The following is a 21,466-nucleotide window of genomic DNA, read 5'->3' on the forward strand; positions in this document are numbered from 1 at the left end:
AACTCAGGACTTATTCATATTTTATTAAAGACTGTTAGTAGATTAGAACAAACACAGCAAATTGCATATTTATATTATGTGCAGATTATGATTTTATAGCTTTTGTAATGTTTTTATATTCATACAAACTGATCCATTGTATTTTCATTCAAGAAATGTTTTAATTAAACATTAAAAGTCATTTCCCTCTGCAGGCCAAAGTTACCAATAATGAATTTGCTATTAAACTGTTTTTGCCTGGTTAAATAAAGGTCATATATAATTAGTTCTAACCTATTCTGCATTTATTTATCCTGTAAGAACATTGAAGTTCATAAGATTAGAAGATTATTACCGCATCTTCATTTTTGAAGAAGCAACAATGACGTAGGCAAGCCCGTTCAAACTTTATTGCAGGAAGTGGGCGATCCAGCTGTTGCTAAATATCTAGAACTAACCAGCAGGAGTCATGCGACCACTATTTCTAAGAAAAGGTAGCGGTAAAAAAAAAAAAAAAAAAAAAAGCTGAGAAAATCCAAAGCGGAAGTAAAGGAAGAAGTGGGGCAGGAAAACCGCTTCGTAGAGAACTCTGAGAAGTTTGCATCCACATCTGAGCTGCGTGATGTGAACGGGGGGGGTGGCGGAACTTTTATTCCTCGAGTTAGAAAGTTTGGAAAAGCCGGTGCCGTTACTGTGGGGAACGATGGGACTCCCGGCGCTGGAGTTCAGTGACTCTTTTCTGGACAGCCCGGACTTCAGGGAGCGCCTCAAATACCATGAAATAGAGCTGGAGCGAACCAATAAATTCATCAAGGAGCTCATCAAGGATGGAAATATGCTGATCACTGCCCTCAAGAGTAAGTTGTCCTACACGACATGATTTATTTTCCCTTTGTTTTCTTGAATCCAGAAATAAAGGTGTAACTACCTGAGCCACAGGCGCCTCGCAATCAGGGATGCATTCATTACAGCGAAGCCTGACTGGTCGCTCTCTGAAAAAGCTGCGGTCTCCCATTGAAAACAGTAATATTACCACTAAAGAGCTAAGATCAACACAAAACCCGCAAATAATTCATTATGCCAACGTTGTTTGATTCTGACTCTGTCTCCTTTGCATGTGTAAGCTGGATGTTTTTAGATCCTAAAATAAACCCCAGATTCAGAACGGAGTTACTGGTGAGATCAATTAATTTACTTTGCACGTATTTCCAGACAGAAGGCCATGGTCGGATATGGTTAGCACCGAGACAGACTTTTTGTTACATCAGTTTAATAACGGCCTACTTCTCTTTTCAGGGGTCACCCATCAGAGGTGGAGAAATTGCAAGCTTTAATCTGTGCATAAGCCGAAACTGTGAGGATGCTGTCACTTTCTATCACGGGTCATTGTCCTCTCTCTCTCTCTCCCTCCCTCTCTCTCTCTCTTTCTCTCCAAGCACAGTCCAGAACTCCATCCTACTAATGAGACTGGACTTCCTGTTCTGATGTACACACGTGGGAATCGCTGTCTAGTTTCCTAATATCAGACATGAGTCTGTAAAAGGAGAAGGATTTGAAATGTGGACGGCCTTTAAATATGGAAAACATCCACGTTGGAACTGAATATGTGGGGCACGGATAGGCATTCCCATACCGATAACTTTTTTTTCCATTTCTTTGCAAGTTAACTATCATATTTTAATCCAGAAAAAAATTATATATATGCTTTTACACTGTTTTATGAAGTGTATGACGTCCTCATGTAGCACAATAGCCCCACAACATGATGCTGTCACTCCCATTCTTCACAGTTAGGGTGTGACAAGCATCCCTGTTTTTATTCCAAATGTAGTATTTGTGATAAAAGCCAAACAGTTCCACTTTAGTTTCATCCGTATGTTCAAAACGAAGGTCTTTGCTGCCGCAATCTGGCTTTTTATGTTTCTTTTGAAGTAAAGTCGTCTTCCTTGCCGAGTGGTCTTTCAGTAAATATCTAATTTTAAAGACAGTAAATAAATCTAACATATTATTTTTCTCATTTAGCAATTTTTGTGTGTATATATATATATATATATATATATATATATATATATATATATATATATATATATATATATATATATATATAGTTTGATAAATTCTGACAAAACAAAAGAAATTTGGTCTGTTTTGATGTCACAGTCAAAAATAAAGATGTACTTGAGTTTTAGTCGGTGTGTGTACATATCTGATTTCAACTTTAGTAACTTCTGTAGGGAGTTGGAAAAGTTAGATTTGAGCAAAAACAACTTTGCTGTGAGCTTTACATTCTTTTGAATATTTCAGTATGTTTTTATCGTATGCAAATAGTTCAATGATTACACCTTTTGAAGTATATGTTATAACTGCTGCTAGAGTTTTATGTAAATCTTCAAACACAATGTTGGCCAGATGGATCTTTTGATGGAATTCAAAACATTCATTTTCCAAATGTATAATTTCAGTCTGTATAATCTGGTTGTGAGTTTGTTGTCCTCCGAGCATAATTTTGGTCCTTGGTGTTTTCAGTAAATAGAGATTATTGGAACAGTCAAAGGGAGAAGATTAAACCAATTTTTTGGTGTAGCCCAGACATTGCTTATGTTTGCACATAAACATGTAAAAGAAAAATAAATCTGTTTCAACAGCTGTAAATACTCCAGAGTGGAACCTGCTATGGAAAATGTAGTACTTAGTTTGCAGCATGTTGATGATGGCAGGTGAGGCTGTCGGCTTATTAATCACATTGTGTTTGCCTCATTGCTTCTTGTCTTTAAGGTATTACCAATATAACAAAAAAGGTAAACATCTGTCATGACTTTTTTTTTAGTTGTGTTTAGGTTGACTTTCCTGATTAGAACATTGTTTAGCTTATGGCTTAGTTTTAGGGCTGATATGTCATTAATTTGTCCTATTACTCATTTGTTTGTCAATTCACCTCTTCTCCATTCCTTAGCCCCTCTTCATAAATGTACTGTTGGTTTTCTTGTGTTACTTCCTCCATTCAGCTGCCGTCATCTTTGCTTTTACCGCCTATGTTTGCTTGCTTTGTTGCTTCAGGGTTTCGGAGTATGAAATCTTTATCGTCCATTGTCCATTATCCACTTACCCTTGTATAGTCACAGCGGAGCTGGTTCCTATTTTCAGAGATCATTTGGAAAGATGTGCATCTTGGTCACCTACTCATTAATTATTTTCAGTTAATTATTAAACATTAAAGTTGGCGTACATTCTGTCTACCTACTGTTACTGTGAAATACAAATTGGATAAATGTTCCGACTTTATCTTTCCAATGTCATGCCAGGGAACTGTTCAATCAATTGTTGACAAAATCTTATAAAGAAGATTTCAGCACATGTGTCAAAAGCAGCAGCTCAGAAAAAATGTTGCCCAAAGCTGTCTGATAACGCAGCGCCACATGAGCAGAGCTTACACAGTGCTATCATTTTGGATCCATCAGCAAAGTTATTACCACCTTTATTTTTTTTAATGTTGGTCATTTGTCATTTAGGGTGTCTCATTTTTTCAGCATCATTTGCAACTAATGAACAGGAAATTAACACTTGTGCATTTAATCAGCAGAAAAGGTGAATTCTCCTGCAGCCTCTTGAAAACTTGCGTGAAAATTCGGCTGAATGTTGCCTAAGTAGAAACTCTTTGAAAATGGCTAACCAGTGAGAGCGGGCGATAAGATGGTATTAGATTGGGAAGGATTAGAACATGTTGAAGAACCGCCAAAGCAAAGAGATTGTGATGCTGTTTGTATAGAAGATTCAGTCCGTCGCCTTTTAATTCTCTTATGCTGATGCATCAGCTTTATTTTCCTCCCTATGCTTTAGCAACATAAGCTCGATCGTACAGAGCAGGAGAGCACTTTGTATGTTGGTGGTGTACAACTTTTAAATTTAACTTCAGTTTTTGAGTTAAGCTGCAGAACTTGCTGGAAAATTTGCACAGATTGGTGAAAATCTATGTTCCTTGGCATGAATACGTCTTTAATGGGAACATTGTGATCAGATGTGATTTACATTTTTAAAAATGTGAGATATTTCTGCCATAACTCTCATATCAGCTGACATTTCACAATATCATATTTTAAGTTTTCACAAAAATGCTCTTCTGATTGCTGCGGGTGATTTACTTACAGGACAGTCAATAGTAGACTTCAGAAATAGCAAATGGAAATTTGCAATTAATACAAAATATTTGTGAATACAATACAGAGACATATATATAATCAGTGTGTAAATAAAGCAACAAAAGAAAAGAAACAGCTGTTCTTTTGTTTATGACACCATGTCTATGATTATATAAAAAAATTCTAACAAAATGCTGATATATAGGTGATAACATCAACAACATCAGCATTAACGACATGCCAAATTTAAAAAAAAGAGCACTGTGATCATGGCTGTTTAAGTAATTAATGTCTATTGATTGTCTGGAAACACTGGCAGATAACTTTTCAGTAATGGAAAAAAAAATCTGAAACCTCACCTATGCAGTCCACATTTCCAGTTAATTAAAGATGCATCTTTATCCATTTTCTGCACGTTTCTGCCTGAACCAAATGAAAATATGTTAACTGTAATGAGGAAAATCAGGCTGTATTTCTTTTTTTTTTTTTTTTTTTGAAACCTGAAACATTTATTTACATCTCTATAGATTTTAGCAAGTCGATCACATTGCCCAGCAATCTTATTGGTTATATTTATGGCAACAGATCCATTTGTTTTACTCTCTCAACCTTTCCTGTTTTTCCTATCTCTGTTGCATATAGCTGTGTGCTTAGGATTTGCATTTTCTGCGTGTCCTCTTGATGACTATTCCCAGATGTATATTGATATTTTCGTCACTGCCATATTGTATGACTGCAGTATTATAAGCTTGTCCCTAGTGTAAACAGAGCAAATGTGTAGTTGCTTGGCAACTGCGTTGGTCTACGATGGCTGAAGTAATAACATTGTTGAAAATAAAATGGAAAACCAACCGAAGGGATGGCAGCGTTTGAAAAAGCCACCAGCGATTATCTAAACATTAGTTTAAAATGAAGTTGGGAAAAGTTGAAGAAAGAAAAAAAAGAATTTTGATTCTATTTAGATTTTTTTTAAATAGTCTTCAAAGAAGCATGTTTTGCTAAATAGTGAGGATAATAATAATATAGTGGAATGTTACTCACCCGCCTAAGGGCCACATCCTGAAAGGCTCTGATCTTTTCTTATCAGTGCAGGAAGTAAAAGATATTATGATGTGAGAGAATGAGAAACTAAATGCTGATTTTCAACAGGAAGTCTGTGTACTTGGTGTACTTGGAAAACAGGAGTTATTGAATCATTCTTGCCAGAGACTATTTGTTTCAGACAACTTTTTACAAATGTTCTCAGTAGCAATTCTTGAGAACATTTGCAGCAACTTAAAAACCTCTTTGCCACTATTTAAAATCTTGAGCTCAAGCTGCCGAGGGTCCACAAGATTCAGTTAAAAGTTCACATCTTTATATTTCATAAATGTGCAAAACATGCAAGTAAATGAGTAAAGCTACAAAGAAAGACAATTTTCTATTGTGTAATTATCTAATATTGTGAAGCCCCAATACTAGGTTTATTTTGACTGCCACACTGCACAACATACAAAAGAAAATAAAAATAAAAAGTAGCTGCAGTCTAGTTTACCTTCTGGAGCTTTTAACCATTTGGGTCATCACGTCTTACTTCTGTGTGAATGATTTTGTATTTCCCAGGGAAGTATAGGGCCAATCCTATTTTATATCTGTCTAGCAGAGAAGCAGTTCAGGCAGTGAGCATTGCAGCTCTGCTGGACACCAATATCCTCCTAAATGTTTTATTAATGGGTGTGAGGATGGCTAGTATCAGGACATCAATATCCTGTGCAAAAGGTTTAATACCAAAGAGCACCTTAGCATTCAACTTTGTACTAAACTTTTAAGCTTTTTCTTTTAACTTGTGTATTTTTTTATATGCTTGCCAAACTTTGCTTATTTGGAATGTCAATACTGATGTACTCATCATCAGTATTGCCAAATTATTCTAAAAACATGGTAAATTAATTTGCTACATTTGTCAGAAATTATCACTGTGTATGTTTCCTTGTATCAACACTTAAAGCAAAGAAAGGCCCCTTACTTTATTCAATTCTGAGCCATCCTTACAAAAGTTTCTGCAAGAGACCTGACTGGGGTGAAAATTCTTGCAGCATGACAGCAACGCCCAATGTACAGGAACAGTGAAGATGAAATATCTTTAGCCAGGAGCTGAACAAGAGGCAGTGCAACAGATGGCCTGGCTCCCACAGAGTCCTGACCTTAACACTGTGCAGTCACTTTGAGATTAGATGAACAGACAGTGGACACCTAGCAAGAAACACTGAGAGCTTGGAGCGCGCTCTCTATGAGCCCCTTTAAAAGCTACACTAAGAAGCAGGAATAGTTTTAAAGCCACACATTGAATGTATGAATGTATAGGTATGCACATGTTCGCTGTAATCAATGTCTCTTAAATAGTGTTGAAAAAAATTTCAAATCTACATTATTACACATTCCAAATAAATTCCAAATTTGTTGCGGTTTGATCAGGTGCAAGTAAGATCTCGCAGCAGCTGCTGTCATTAGTGGAGCCATGTCTGGTTGGCAGCTACTGTTCACACCTGGTGTAGATAACAACTGCTGACTTTTATTAATCCCTCTTGCTTGACTGCTATAATTCAGTACAATAAAGACACTAATTATCCCTTTGTGAGCTGAATGTGAACAGCCGCATAGACAAGGGAAATAATTAGTAGGTAGGCAAGTTTTCAGCTGAGCTCTATGGGCACCAAGCCACAAACCTAATTGTAACCATATGATAAACATAAAATAAATGTGGGAACATTTATAGTCCCTGTATCTGATGGGGGGGGGGAAATAAAACGTCCTTATGATGATGTTCTTGGTATACATAGATTGTTTGACATTGTTAGTTCATGGAAACGTTCAAACTTGGAATGTTTGGGACTTTGCTGATAAACTGGTGTATGTAGAACCAATAGATATTAGGCTTCGATAACAATTTGAGAGGCACATTCATCTGGAGAGCTGCTTGGATCCAGCATTTGTTAAACTAAAATAAGTCAAATAGATTAATGGTGGGCACCGCTAATTAAAAAGTTAGTTGAGCTATAATGCTAAAGCACTAATCGTAAACAGTAGAACTGTATGAGCTAAAGTGCTACATGTTGCTTAGTGGAGTGCTAAAGTGCTAAATTTAGCACTCCACTAATCAACTCTGTTGCTGATTTTGTCTAATTGACCTCAGTAGGGTTTCTATCAGAAAGCACTAAGGACATATTGATTTGCATTCAAATCATCTTTTAATACATGCAGATGATACAATATTTATATAGGAGAAACTTGAAAATATGTTCCATTGGTTTCACACAGATATTAGTATAAAAAATAAAAATTCTGGAAGGGCGGCAAATATTCAAAAGATTTTTGTAGACATTTTCCATCCGGCCCTCAGGTAAAATGTCTCGAGTTAGAGTGCGAGAAAATAGCAAACAAATTCTCTTTTTTGTTTTCTTTGTTCTTCAGATATATTTTTTGCAGGTTCTTGTCCAAATGAATAAGCTGGATAAAAGCTGGTGCTTCACCTGTTATTCTGCTAACTCATATTTCTTTTCCCATTCCTGTTATTGAGGGTTGATAAATGGTTTAACAAATAAAACCAGTTCCATCAGACATCAGTTAGTTTTATCCACACGTTTTCAGTCAAAGATAAGAATTCCCATCAGACACTCTATTTAAATCCTTTTAAGCTATCAAACAGAGGAAAGGTTTTTCCCATGAGGTAAAGTTGGCTAAATTAATCTCTGTTGTGTAAGATCAGCTTTAAATTAGCTAATTTTTCATACATTTATATAATCCAGAAAAAACTCAAGAAAAGTGGTGTCAGCCTTTTTCATCAAATCTTTAGAAGAAAGAGAATAAACGCGGCTCGAATGACATAATATCCCATTTAACAGATTGACCTATTGGTGTTGCAGCAGATCTCATCATGTTGGATCAATCAAACAGACCACAGTGGTAATCATATTGTAATCTTCTATGTAATCATTGTTGTAGGCCAATAATTCTTGGCCTATCAAACACAGTTTGGCTGACCTGCTTTCAATCTAAATATTTTATTGCTATTAAATGTGACTTTTTTAACAAAGCCTGTTATTTTTGGCTTCTTGTCATTTGGTCACCAAGGAGATCAGGAACGTGTTCAGATTTCATATTTACTGTATCTGCATAAAGTCAGAGTGAAAAATCTTGGAAGATTTTGAAAATATCTATTATAATTATGAGTACATATGGGGGGGGGGTGCTAGAAATCATAATTAAAGTGATAATTATAACAACTTTTGTAATATTTATTTACATTTTACCTGAGTTCTTCTTCCCTGGGATGTAAATATGCCAGATAGAGGCCAGTTTCTCCTGCCCACTCCAAAATGGGGAAGAAACAAGAGAGCTTTCTAAAGCAGATCTGTATGGATCATCTGAAGTTTTCAAAGAAAGGGACAATGAAATTAAAATGGAAGCATTTTTTTTTAATTGCAGTGCAATTTATGGTCATTGTAGCATTTGGAGGAAAAAGAAACATCCAGAGTAAAATTGGAGTCTAAGGCGATGAACATTTTGTTGACAACATCTAACCATCAATTCTGACAGTAAGCTCACCAATAATGTTTTTATTTTTACTTTTGGCATGATAACTATCAGCACATTGCCGGCTAATTTTGTATTTTTCTTATGGGTTCTTTTAGAAAATCTAAATCTCTTGACATTTCTGTGATGTTGGTTTGGCAGAGACCTTACGAGAAATTGTTATTATGCCATCTGACACCGTGTGTCTGCCACCATCCCGGTGCCCACGCCTGTTCACCCCGCTACACATTGATGTTTCCTTCCTGGGACAGATGCAGTAATGAATGGCTGACACGCATGGGGTCGTTAGTGGAAAAACAACAGCGTTTAGCTAATCTGTAAACAGCGTTTCTCCTATTTGAAACGTGTTCTGATGTGGCTGTATAGGTTTGTTCAGCCGTAATTAGCACCTTTTTAATTAAATAACCAATTAAAAGTGTAGATTTTCTACTTTTGTTTTTTCAACCTTACAAAGTGTTGGGCTTTGGGGACTCTTGTATTTGTTTGTCTGTGGACAGATGATGCTCCCAAGGCACAGCCACAGGAAATGTCCTGTAAACATGCTTGTATAACCATCCCCCATCCTCCCTCTGATAGCATTTGGCCTGACATCATTCTCCTTCCCTGTGTGGGTGTGTGTATGTGTTTTTCTCAGTGTCTGCGCCTGTTGGACTGTGACTAAGACTGAGTTTGTGTTGCAGGATTATAGCATTTATAATGTATTGCTGCAGCTTTGACTACTTATATGAATTTTAACTCGTGTAGTGGAAATGAAATACGGGGTCACATTATGTGACTCGTTTAGCAATAAAGCTGAGTGAGGCAGTAAGCTCGGCGAGGAGCTCGGATATTTTTTTGCGGCTAGATTTTGATAAAGGGATTAAAAGCTGCTTCCCCTCAGACTGGGCAGGAAAATGCGTTCGGATTCAGTCTGAGGTCTGTTTCGGAGAACTCTTTGTTTGCTCTGTCAGTCAGAGTGATTGTCACACTGAGTGGCACACTAGGGAGGATGTACAAAAAGGCACAACAGTTTGCATTTCGGAGGCGTCGAGGAAAAATGAAACATGTTACTTTCAGGCGAGAGACGGAAGTTTGTTTCATGGCGGAATAAAATTGCTGCACTTTAGTTTTACATTTGTAGCTTTCTGTCGCCGTTTACCAAGGGAAAGCGCTGTGTTTAAACAAAACCAGCCTTAGTCATCACAATTGTTTGGTTTGAAATCTAACGTTGGATATCACTGATCACGTTTTGTGGAGCAAACAATCTTCGTCAGCAACAACTCATTTGTGTGAGATAGCAAGCCTCAAATTTTAGATTTACTTTACTTTTAAAGAAAAAAAATGAACTTTTCATTTTAATTGGAGTGGAACAATGTCAGTCAACATTTTGCTAAATGTTTTAGTGTTGATACTTTGCTGGTGACACTTCGTACAATACCTTTCTGCATATAGGACGACACAATTCTTGTAAAATTTCTGAAACTTTGAGTATACAGTGAATCCCTTGCTCATCCCTGTTTTTCTTTATGTTGTCCTGAGTCATTTTCAATACTCTCTAAGTTCATCCTGTGGCTTTTCTACAGGATTAAGGCCTGGAGACTGAGGTGGTCGTCTGTGTTTTTGAGCAAAACCCTAACCAGAAAGTAAGGACAAAAGCAAAGGTCACATTAATTTAAGTTGAAAAGACATTAAATTGGACAGAAGACAACCTCTTGGATGCCTTGTGTAACAAAAGAAAATATGCGAATAAAGTTAAGGACGATGTCCTTTGCTGGCTATTACTGCTAACGTACTGCTCCACTTAGTGTTTAAGTGTTTCTTTCCCCTAGCCATGAACGTCCCTGTCAGAAGTTTTGTTAAATGTGTTGTCTGTGCCTTTTAAAAGGAAATCTCCTAACTCAGTCCAAAGGCTGCACCCCCTGTGATTTATGGTGGAGGCTGGCACGTCTGGCTTTTTTCATTCCGGCAGACTTGCAGGGGTAATAACTCTGATCTTTTCTTTAGAGCTCTAAAATAGGCTGTGGCACTGTATCAGCCTCTTATCAAAGACCCCATGTCAAGAACTTCCAAGTAAACAAGCTGAAAATAATGCACATGTTAAACTATTAACCACCTCATGCCCTTTTTTGGTAAATGGTAACTAGCTTTGGGCTGGCATCAGATTTTCAGGATACAGTGTTACATTGTTATCACTGTGTTTACACAAAACAATGAAAGCAAAAATGCACCAACACAATTTAACTGCTTTAATTTGAACAGGAATTTGATTTCTTCTTGCCGTACTCCTCATTAAAGAGTCACAGAAGGTGCATAAACAGCTGATATTCCCTGGATTGTTCTGATATTATACTCATGGTGCAGTTGGCTGCATAATAGATGTCAGTCATTGCATGCCAACTATAGTTTATCAAATTTGGAAATGGAACTTTCCTTGTAGGGATGAGAAAGCGTACTTCTCGCAGCTAGCAGGCTGACAGGGCACAGCAACAGGTGTAGGAGGGGATGTGCTCTATTAGTCTCATCACTCTGTACAAGACATGGTAAATGTGGCATTTAATTTAAAAAGAATATACATGTCCTGACAATTTGATGGTAAATGTCATCATGCCAGGGCACCATAAGCCTGGCATGATGATTTTAGCATGTTGTCAAAATGCGCATGCTTTTTTGTCCATCAGCTCCTTTGTTCCATCGGACAATGGAGTTCCTCACGTTATCTTAATGGTTGGGTCACATTACAGAAGAAGCTTATTGGGGGCAGGTTGGGTTTGGGATGATGGTCTTTTGGTCGTGATCGCTGTCTTTATGACCACAGATCAAGATCTGAACATTGACCAGAAAAACAGCAGCTTCACTTTTTGGCTCAGCTATTTCTGTAACAAGACAGACCGCCAAGGCAGCTCAGCTGCTTTGCTTGAGGCAGAGACTGACCTCGAGTCAGAGGAAGCAGTTAACCTTTTTCTGGTTGGCAACCATGGGCTTGTATCTGATATTTGCAAAGTAAATTAAATATGTCTTTAATTTGAAGTTTAAAAACAGAAGTAGTCTGAGGATTCCTTCTCCAGTAGCTGAAGCTTTTTTCTTGCCTTAAGTGTTTGATAAACTATAAAAAATGTGCTGAAAAATATGGTCAATGTAGGCTTTATCTTTGCCACCCCATATTTAAGCATTCCTTTAATTTTTATCAATGCTTAATCTGGTGAAAAGGCTAACTCAGCAAACAGTTTATAGATTGATTAAACACTTGCAACAAAACGGCAAACATAGAGACAGAAGCCTTTTGTTTTTATCAATTGCAAGGTTCAGTCTGCAGGCTCCCCTCACACAGCAACACTTCCACCCCTGCTGGGCAGATGACAGGCAATTGTGATCGTACGCAGGTGAAAGAAGGCTTACCTGAAGGGCCGCTCCCCGGTTACAATCCTTCCAAATGGAATCAAAGTGGCACAATGCACCCTACTGTTGCATCAAAGAGATCTCCCCATCTCTCATTAAGCTGGGGGCATAGCAGCACACCCCTTTGAAGACCTTCTCATCTGAAATCACCAGAGTCTCCCTGACAAGATAAAGTAGCTTTAGTGTTCCTTAACACAGTGTTGATGTACAGGCTCACGGCGAGGGGTCTCATCCAAAGAGCCGCACTTTATTTTTTTAAATTCCTCACTAAATAACAAAGACGAATTCAAAGTGCAGGGATACGTTAATGCCGACGGATTCTCTTTGAGTCATCCGAGCAGAGCCCTAAATGTGGTTCACTTTCAAGCTGAAGATGAATCGTCAGAGTGTAACTTTTTAATGGAACACATTTATGCAGGTACACAAAGATGTTAAAATCTTTTGTGCACCAATCTGAGAAGAGAGTTCATTAAACCCGCTGAAAAATATGCAGATGAGTAAAAGCACAACAAATGTGTTGCTTGGTAATTAGTCTGCTGCTGAATTTTGTTAAAAGCGTACAATGGAGTGTTTTAAGGGCAGCAGATTGATTATTAAGGGTTCCTTGTTAGATAGCTTTGTATGTATTTTCTGCTTAATACTGGTGGGTGTTACACAAGCCCTTATATTTTAGCAAAAAACATCAAACATAATTTATTTATTTATTTGATAAAATTATATGCCTGTGTAGAAAAAGTAAAATTGAACTGAGTGGTGTCAGTAAATGGAAGAAATGTAGGTAGATTTATAAAAATGTTTTGTTATCATAGGTCAGAAAATTTCTTAAGGCCACAAACAGTGTCCTGTTGGAGAAAGGGGTTGCATCAGATACCTACAATTTTTCTTTTTTAAATATCTAAGGAATACATGTTCTCCTGTAGGATGCATGCCATCTAGTGCGCCTAATGCATTGCATTACTATGAATTTTGATTTAAATTGAGATGTTTTGTACTTGCTTTGTTTAGTGCAAACATTAATCTGTCCTCTTTCTTTCACACCATTTCATTCAGTGTGACAGTTGTGAGCTTCTTTACAATTATTTTGAATTTCATAAGGCATAACACTAACCTTATCTGAAATAAAATGATGTATTTTTTTGGAAAGAAAAACTGTGGTAGTAGGCTAAATGACGTTAATGCTGATTTTTTGAATTAATTTAAGAGGAAGTTTAAGGCACGTGATATTAAATGTAACAATATTTCTCTGTCATGTGACAGAATGTCAGTGTGTGTTTTTATAAAGTAATATTATTGAGTTCCACATATTTTGGCATCCATTTTAGGCTTGAAGTCCTGTATTAGATTGAAACTAGAAATCTGATATTTACATACACTGTGTAGAGAATGCATAAAACACAAATCTGACTACATTGTTCTTGTTTTGGACTTGTTAGGCTATCAAAAGTTACTTTTGTTTAGGAAATGCCAGAATACTTAGGAGAGAATAATTTCAACCACATTTTAGTTCTTTCTTGAAAGCTTGACTAGGTAACTTTTATTTAAAAAAGTGACATCTGACTCTGAAGCTTAAACTAAAGTGGCAAAGTGTTATAATGGACAGAAAAGATTCCTTTCAACTCAGTAAAGTTAATTTGTCAGCCTAAAGTCATGAGACCTTGATTTAATATAAATGTTGTGGAGGGCCTTGAATCAGACAGTTCTTGTTTGGACACTAAAAAGCCGCCCAGAGATAAAGCTGTAGAGGGAGAGTGGACAAAACACGAAACATATTCTTATGTTTTCCGACTTTTCGTTCTCATTTTTAGTTAATGTTTATTTAGAAATATAGAAAAATCTAAATCTCTGTAAACCAATTATTTCTTTATTTTGCTTTATGTTGTACTTTGTAAACTTTCCTTCTGTGACATGAACTTTAAAATAATTTCCTTCCGTATGAACTCATGTTAGGAGGATTTAATAGTGTTATGACTTGTGTGCCTGTAATTTGGGTCCAAATGTTTTACTTGCCTTGCAGGCATCTCTCCTGTTACACTGGAACTTGAAGCAATTAAGTGTTACTAAATATAATTCAACTTTGCATAAGCCACCTCTCTATTTGTAGTGCACTTCTAGGATAATGAAACAATAATATTTGATGTACCCCTGGGAACACTTTTTTCTAGCTTTGAAATGGATTTTAAAAAGAACAAGGTTACTTTAGGTCAATGAAAAATACCACAGAAACAAAGTAACACGGAGCACAATGATTATGTTTTTGTCTGCTTCATATTTTTGTGAACAGTGCCAGGTGAAAGCTTGGGTAATCTCTGTTGCTAAGAAATGTTGAGCCAAGAAAATGGCAATCTATTTTTAGCTCCTAATTACCATGAAAAAAAAAAAAAAAGAAGATGGAAGATATGGAAATAAGAATATGGCTCTCATTCATTGGCATTCGTGTAGCTGATATATTTCAAACTCTTGTTTTAATGAAACCTATTTTTGATAGAATTGTACTGACTTTTCTTTTAAAAGAATTTTTTTTTAAAAAATCAGTTTTTAAAGTAATTCATTATTTTGTTAGGTACTGATTTTACTTTCTAAATTCTTTTTGACGTGGATTTAAAACGGTGTTGGAAACATTCAGCTCCATATTGATATAATGGCATCGCGCAGCTTTATCAGCTGCACATCAATGATTCAAATCTCCCGTTCCTCCACAAACCTAAGGTTTTCTTTTAGTTTGAGATCTGGTGAATGTCATTGCCGTTGGAGACACCAGCTTGAGATGATTTGAACTTTGGAACATGGTGTATTGTCCGAATGGCACTGGCCATCAGAAGGCAGGTACATTGTGGTCAATGTGGTCAAATGGATAACAATACTTAAGAATGCTGTGGCGTTAAAACAATTCCTGAATTGTACTAAGAGACAGGAAGTGTGCCAAGAAAATATCCACGCTCAACTATGCCAGCTCCACCAACTTGAGCAAGGCTGTATGGATGTGATATTTATTATATACTTTCCAGTGCCACATTCTCGTGCTTCACAGTTCCTCCAAATAAGGTTGTATATCAATAAACATATGTTTGTTTGTTTATTTATTTAATCTGGTAAGTTAAGAACAAATTATTATTTAGAAAAATGATCTGGTATTAGCATTTTAGCTTTACCCAAGTTTTTGTTGATTGTGTCAGTTGTCGACGTCCATGTCCTGATGCATCAGAAAACAGATTATATCTTCAACCCTACCAAAGTCAGACCATACCGTCTTAATGTCACAGCTTCCACTGAGGCTCAATGAACCAGGCACAGTTGTTCTGATCTTTTATTGTCCATTTGTACTAAGCCTGTCTGAATTGTACCTACAGTTTCCTAATCCTTACTGGTGTGTTCATCTAATGCTTTAGTCTATCAGCTTCAAGGTTCATCGAGTTGTTCGTTCAGAGATGGTATTCTGATACTATTCTGCACTCGTCTCCGGGTTGTGATGAGTGGTTATTTAGCTGCTGCTGCCTTTCTTCCTTTTTTCACCTGGAATCAGTTTCCCCATTTTCATCCAACCCCCAATGCCAACAAGTCGTCTATTAATGTCCAAACAGAAGGTGTATTTGCTTAAGAAGTCGATGTGGCTGCTTGGCAAAGGTTGTCTCTCACCCTGCATTGTGTCTCTGTGGTAACCAACTGTTATCCGAGAAAAATGTTCAAAGGTATCCTCTCTACTTTAACCACAGCTTTGGGTTCTAACTCAGATGTGGACAACTTCACCATGATATATTTTTCTGCAGATCCACAACTTTGTCATATTGATCAAAGAGTCTATAGAGGTCCAGGATTTGTGGTTCAGTATTTGTGGATCCACCTATTTATAGATATTTGTGGAAAACTTACCTGTTTTATACGAATGACAGCATATCTAAAAGATTTGATTGAAGATGCAGTTTGGGAAGCTGAATAATCAATAATTTGATTAGACAGTTGAAAGAGAAGCTGGAAGATACGAGTGGTCATGCTATTGCCTGGTGTTTGCAAATCTAGGAGTGACATTTATTCTCATTGGTGCTGATTAGCCCTAGCCCCAACAATGTTGACATTAGCATCTGCTTTAGTGCTAAGACTGTGTGTATCAATACGTCTTTATGTGCATTTTGTGTTTGAACTATTAAAATAGGTAATTATAAGTTCTTAGAGTGGGTCTCAAGTATGCATGGATAATTTGCGGTGGGCTGTGATCTATAACCCTTGGATCTATAACCCTTGGAAATACAGCGGATCTTCTGTAAGCTGGGTGTTGATTGTAACCCCAGCTGAATTCAGAGATGGTCTCTAATTACTGTATGTGCTGCGTGTCTACTTGCAGCTGTAAATAATCTGTCCTGTTGTCAAAGAGATGAATATTAGTAAGAAAGCACAGTGGTGTAGGTGTTTCATGCTGGTCAGGTCTAAGACATTTCACACATTTCCATGGACACTGTTTTTCAAGCAGTCTAGCTTGGTCAGCTGGCCGCCCTCTCAGCAGTTGGCCATGGAGCTACTCTGCCATAAGTAGCCACCTGTTATTTTTCATACATCGCCGAAGGTTATAAAAGTCTCAGTTAAAAGTGAATAATAAAAAAATAGAATCCCATATCGTAGCATATGGAGCATCAGTAGGAACTAAATCCACTCGATGCCGATGTTGAATATCGTCATCGAATATTCGGTTCGCAGTGATAAGGCGAACCGTTGTGAGGTAGAAACCGTGAGTCCTTGAGTTGACATCCCATAAATACATAAATAGTTTAACTTGTTTTGTTCAGAAACAAAGTTCTACCATTTGCTTTGTAGACTGTGGATATCCTAATGCTTGAATAAATACTTGTTTTTTTGCTTGCTTTTGGCTGTGACACTGCCCCAAAGCATCATCAATCCACCACCCTGCAGAGCCGTTCCTGTCAAAAAAGTTTCATACCCTGTTTGTCTCATTGCTGCCAAAAAAGTTGAACCGATCAACCCACAATATCTCTTTGAAAAACATATCAGGGTTACACGGATATTAATTTGCAAACATTACATTTTATAGTGAAAATCCTATGAAAGAAAGTTTTTCTCTTCTATTTTTTTTGTCGCTCATTTTTCAGTGTAATATTGTCACAAACAGAAGTAGAGAAATTCCCCAATGAAGCAGTGAAAAAATTGTCACCTTGAGAGCTGGTGCCCTCCGGAGATGAGTGAATTAAGTTTCTGTTTGCATTCTCAGTTCGAAGCTTAAGCCTTCCCCCGCTGACGATTTCCCACACAGGGCACAGCAGAGAGGTCACTGATCCATCCAGGGCTAAAACAACATGACTGACAACTCTGTGTGCTCACACATGCTGCCAATTTAAAATCTGTAATTCACACGCTGGACTCTGGAAGTAAAACTGAAGGGAATACATGCACACTCTACACAGGAAGCCCTGCAGAATCCAGGGATCTGCTCTAATGGTGCATTTTACCACGGCTTCACTGTACTGCCTCGGGCAAAATGATGAATATTTTGCTAACTTTGCCCTTGCAAACTGTGGAAATGTATTAATTTGATTGTGTTACGGTGAATAATGCATGCGTCACGCGATATTATTCCAGTAATATGTTGCTGTATGAGAGTGCTAACTACCATCCATGTTACTAAAACTTGCAAGTTGCTGGTGACAGTGAAAGAAAACAAAAAGCATTTTTAATGACCTGAAATTCACAGAATGACACCCAGCCGCTCTGTTTCCCCTTTTGTCTCTTTCTATCCTGGAAAGAACACGTTAGCCTTTTATTTACTTTTTAATTCATTTGAATGAATCCACACATATGCGATTATATATCCCACCCTGCCTCCTGTCCATGTCCTGATGTATACTGAAATATGGATGCAACTTATCATCTTGCAAGAAACCTGCAGATTCTTCTGCCGCCTTGTCTCGTGTTATGTCTGGGGCTGTCAGCAGATGGGATTTGGTAGTATGTGGTTGCCTTGGAGATAAGATAAAGGTTGTACCCAGGGGAGTTTGCTGTGTGGTGACTGACAGGTTTAGTCCTTTCTCATATCTCTCTCGCTGGGCACTAAGTGGGGTGGGCCCTCCAACCAGTCATGTGTTTCCTGGATGTTCAGAGCTCAACGCTGTAATGAAAACCTGCACAAAAGAATGGTGGAGCATTCTATAGGTGGTTTAGATACCTGTAACAACAGCCATTACTACGGGGCAAACACAGTAAGACAACATGCATGGTGAGGTGGAGAGTTTTGCTATTTCATTAATTAATGTCTTTTTGAATAATTGCCAAAAGAATGTACAATTATTATATATGATTATAAGAGTAAAACAAATGGTTTTACCTTATGCAGTACTTTGATTATTTTGCTCTCAGCTAAGCAACATCTGAAGAGTGAAAGCATCTCGAGCCTGAAGAGCGCCGCTCTTCTTCACACATGCTTCACATATTGAAAGTGATAGGTGCCAAATTCCTTCCCCTGCTGGATCTGAAAAGGCAGGCAACCATGGAGACTCTCATCCCCACGAAAGGCTCTTCTTTCTCTCCATAGTTTTTACCTTATTTTTGTCATTTGTCTTGACTTAAAGCAATTTTTTCATTGCCCTTGCATGTTTGTTTGTTTTTTTACAAATTGTTGTCAGTCACTTGGCCTAATGAATATAAAATGTAATGACGTAATAAAGAAAGTAGAAAGCACAGTAATTAGTTTTTAAATTCATTTATAGATCTGCTCTATTTACTACTTGTTTTAATTTGCAATATTGCAGAATTGTTCCCTCATCTTTTCAATCCAAAGTTAAACACTGTTATGTCTAAAACCAGTGCAGTGGCTCTGCCCACGCGCATGATGCACTGTACGTTGGGCAGCATAGAAATCTCAATAAGATTTTAAACATAAAAATATAAAAAGCATCTTCATCAATTCAATACAACTTCTGGTATTGAAGAAAACGATGGATTTCTTGTGCAGCCCTATCTCCAGTCTCGTGGTGGTGGCGGTTTCCCCCACCTCTTAGTGAACTTCAGTCTCACGTTTGGTCAGAACCTAAAGCTTCTTGTTCTGAGCGCTGAGAGCAGGAGCGTTGTTTCTGCGCTCTCAGACGGCGCGCAGAGCCAAGTAGGCATCTCAAGTTTGACAGGAGTCTGCCAGAGCAAGAGCGCGTGCCAGAACACTATTGAGCAAGCGTGTGTGAGATTTATTGTTCGTTCAGCAATGCGCTGTATGCGCTCTGATCAGTCTCACTGCGTGCACTGGGAGATATTTAAATATTTATACTGAAATGTAATTAGGTATATGCCAAAATGTCAAGGTTATGTTATAACTCAAGGTTGTAAGTTCAGGCAAACTCGGTTAGAAACCACCTAAAACTTGCAATGACATATGATTTATAAGTTCATTTGAATTCATGCTTGACTAACTGCTCCAGTCGTTTTTTATTAAACAGAGGGAGGATAACGGGGCCAAATCGGAGATATTTATTTAGGAAACTGAGAACAGATACCAAAATAGGAACAGGAATATCTCATAAAATTATCTTTAGAGCCATCATGATAATCAGAATGTCCTTAAAATTGTTGGAAGGGGAAAATCGGGTCAAAAATCAGCATAATCAATACGCTGTGCGAATCAGCCATTTATTAGGTAAATAGATTGACCTAATTGTGTGGTTGGTTGCTTGTGATGGATGACCTGAAGACGTATCAGTGTGTACTTCACCTTTTGTCCAGGGACTCCATCTAAAGGCTGCAGCACCTTCAGGACCCTTGATAGGACAATACAAGGAGAGAAATTGGACGCAATTGGCAAAAATAGGAAGATAACCCTGTTTTTAAAGCTGTAACGCCCAGTTCTCTCTTTTCTTTCAAAAATAAAAATATGCCTTTATTTGACAGGGGCATGAGTTTCTCTTGTGAATGTGCAGCTTGTCAGTACGCCAGAGCTAAAAGATCATCCATTATTGATGGTCCTTGGAGAACAGCCAGACAACTGCATATCTTTATTGATCTAAAATCTGCAGCTTATGATGGAAGCACATCAATGGCACAATACATCTTCTGGAAAAGTTCCTCTCAGTGGCACTCAGAGCAGACTCACTGTGCTACATTTTCCAGTAGCCAGACATAATCAAGAGAATTTGTTTGACAAGTACAGTGTAAGTCCCTGGATTTATGTTCTAAGTATAAAGTTCAGTAAAATACATTTCTAAAACACATTCCTGATCTAAATCTGTTCATTTTAGTCAAGGCCTTTTCATACGAAGCAAAGATAAATTTGTTAATTTTGGTATTGAGAAAAAAAAAACAATGTTTGTTCTGAGCAGCACATTTAAAACCCTACAAAAAGATCAAGAGCAGAACTTCTAGAAAGTCTTGATAGGTTCCTCCCATTACATTTTTTGATCAATCAAAAAACACTGCTGTCAGATATCACACCTTGATATCCCAGAGGATATCAAGGACAAAACTGTGCAAACTCAGAAACCACAAAAGTAAGAGAAATGATACAATGCTTTTTTTTTATTTATTTATTTATTTATTTATTTTTTTTTGCATTTCTGGAACAAAGCAAATTTGTGTTTTTGCATATGTATGGAGTTTGCAGGTGGTTGGAGTCTTTAACCCCAATGAATACCAGGGGTCCACTATAGCTAGAATCATCGATTACTTGAGTCCCCCTCTAACTATACCTATCTGTTTATTTTAATAGTTGAAACAGCAAATGTACCTTAATATCCATTAAAACCCAAAGTGGAATCTTTTGTGGCTCTATCCACTGTCTTCTTCATCTCCACTCTTGGCAGGACAGTCAATCAGCGCCAAGGAAAGTGAGTGGCACTCCAGTACTGATGGTTTTGCAGGAACCACCCAACAGCATGTCAAATGGGTATTTCTGCTTTCCGAGCTGAATTTTGTTTCAAATATTTTAGCTATACTCCATGAGAAAATCTGCCAATAGGCAACTTTTTTCAGGAGAAATAATGTTTCAGAGAAAAATCTGTGAGTAGGTGAATTTGTGAAATCTGAACTGTGGATAGATGGGGCTCCACTGACCGTTATTGTTTCTTTATTGTAGCTCAATCCTCCTCATAATTAGCAGTGTTTTTGTCATCTCTCCACTCTCCTTGTTGTTGTGCCCTTTCACATTTAAGTTGATGAGTCTCACCTGTTCCCACTCCATTAATCACTCCTCCCAGTACATGTGCTCTTTCTACTGTATTAACTTATGTAACTGATGTCTGTTGGTTATGTTTCAGGCACATGAGTGACTGTATGAGTACCCCAGGCTAACTCCAGAACTGCTTTTGTTACCTATTTCTATTCATGAAACGGACAGAAAAGACTGTAACACTTAAAGGGAGCTTGAGGGTTCTGCGCAGTATCTTGGCTGTGCCTAGAACTGCACATTTCTGGACTGAGATGTC

At 37.5% G+C, this 21,466-nt stretch overlaps 1 protein-coding gene across 1 annotated transcript in view; it reads left to right on the plus strand.

Annotated features, from left to right (window-relative positions):
• The first annotated feature begins 357 nt into the window (after positions 1-357).
• Positions 358-21,466, plus strand: part of LOC106936787 (rho GTPase-activating protein 42-like) — a 36,440-nt gene continuing 15,331 nt past the window's right edge. The window contains exon 1 of the mRNA XM_015017991.1: positions 358-836. Within this exon, the coding sequence (XP_014873477.1) occupies positions 683-836 (154 nt within the window). The 5' untranslated portion in view covers positions 358-682. The remainder of the gene's footprint in view (positions 837-21,466) is intronic.

The sequence above is a fragment of the Poecilia latipinna genome, unplaced genomic scaffold (genome assembly GCF_001443285.1).
Source record: "Poecilia latipinna isolate Pla-1442-1.1 unplaced genomic scaffold, P_latipinna-1.0 Scaffold2216, whole genome shotgun sequence".
NCBI classification, from domain to species: Eukaryota; Metazoa; Chordata; class Actinopteri; order Cyprinodontiformes; family Poeciliidae; genus Poecilia; species Poecilia latipinna.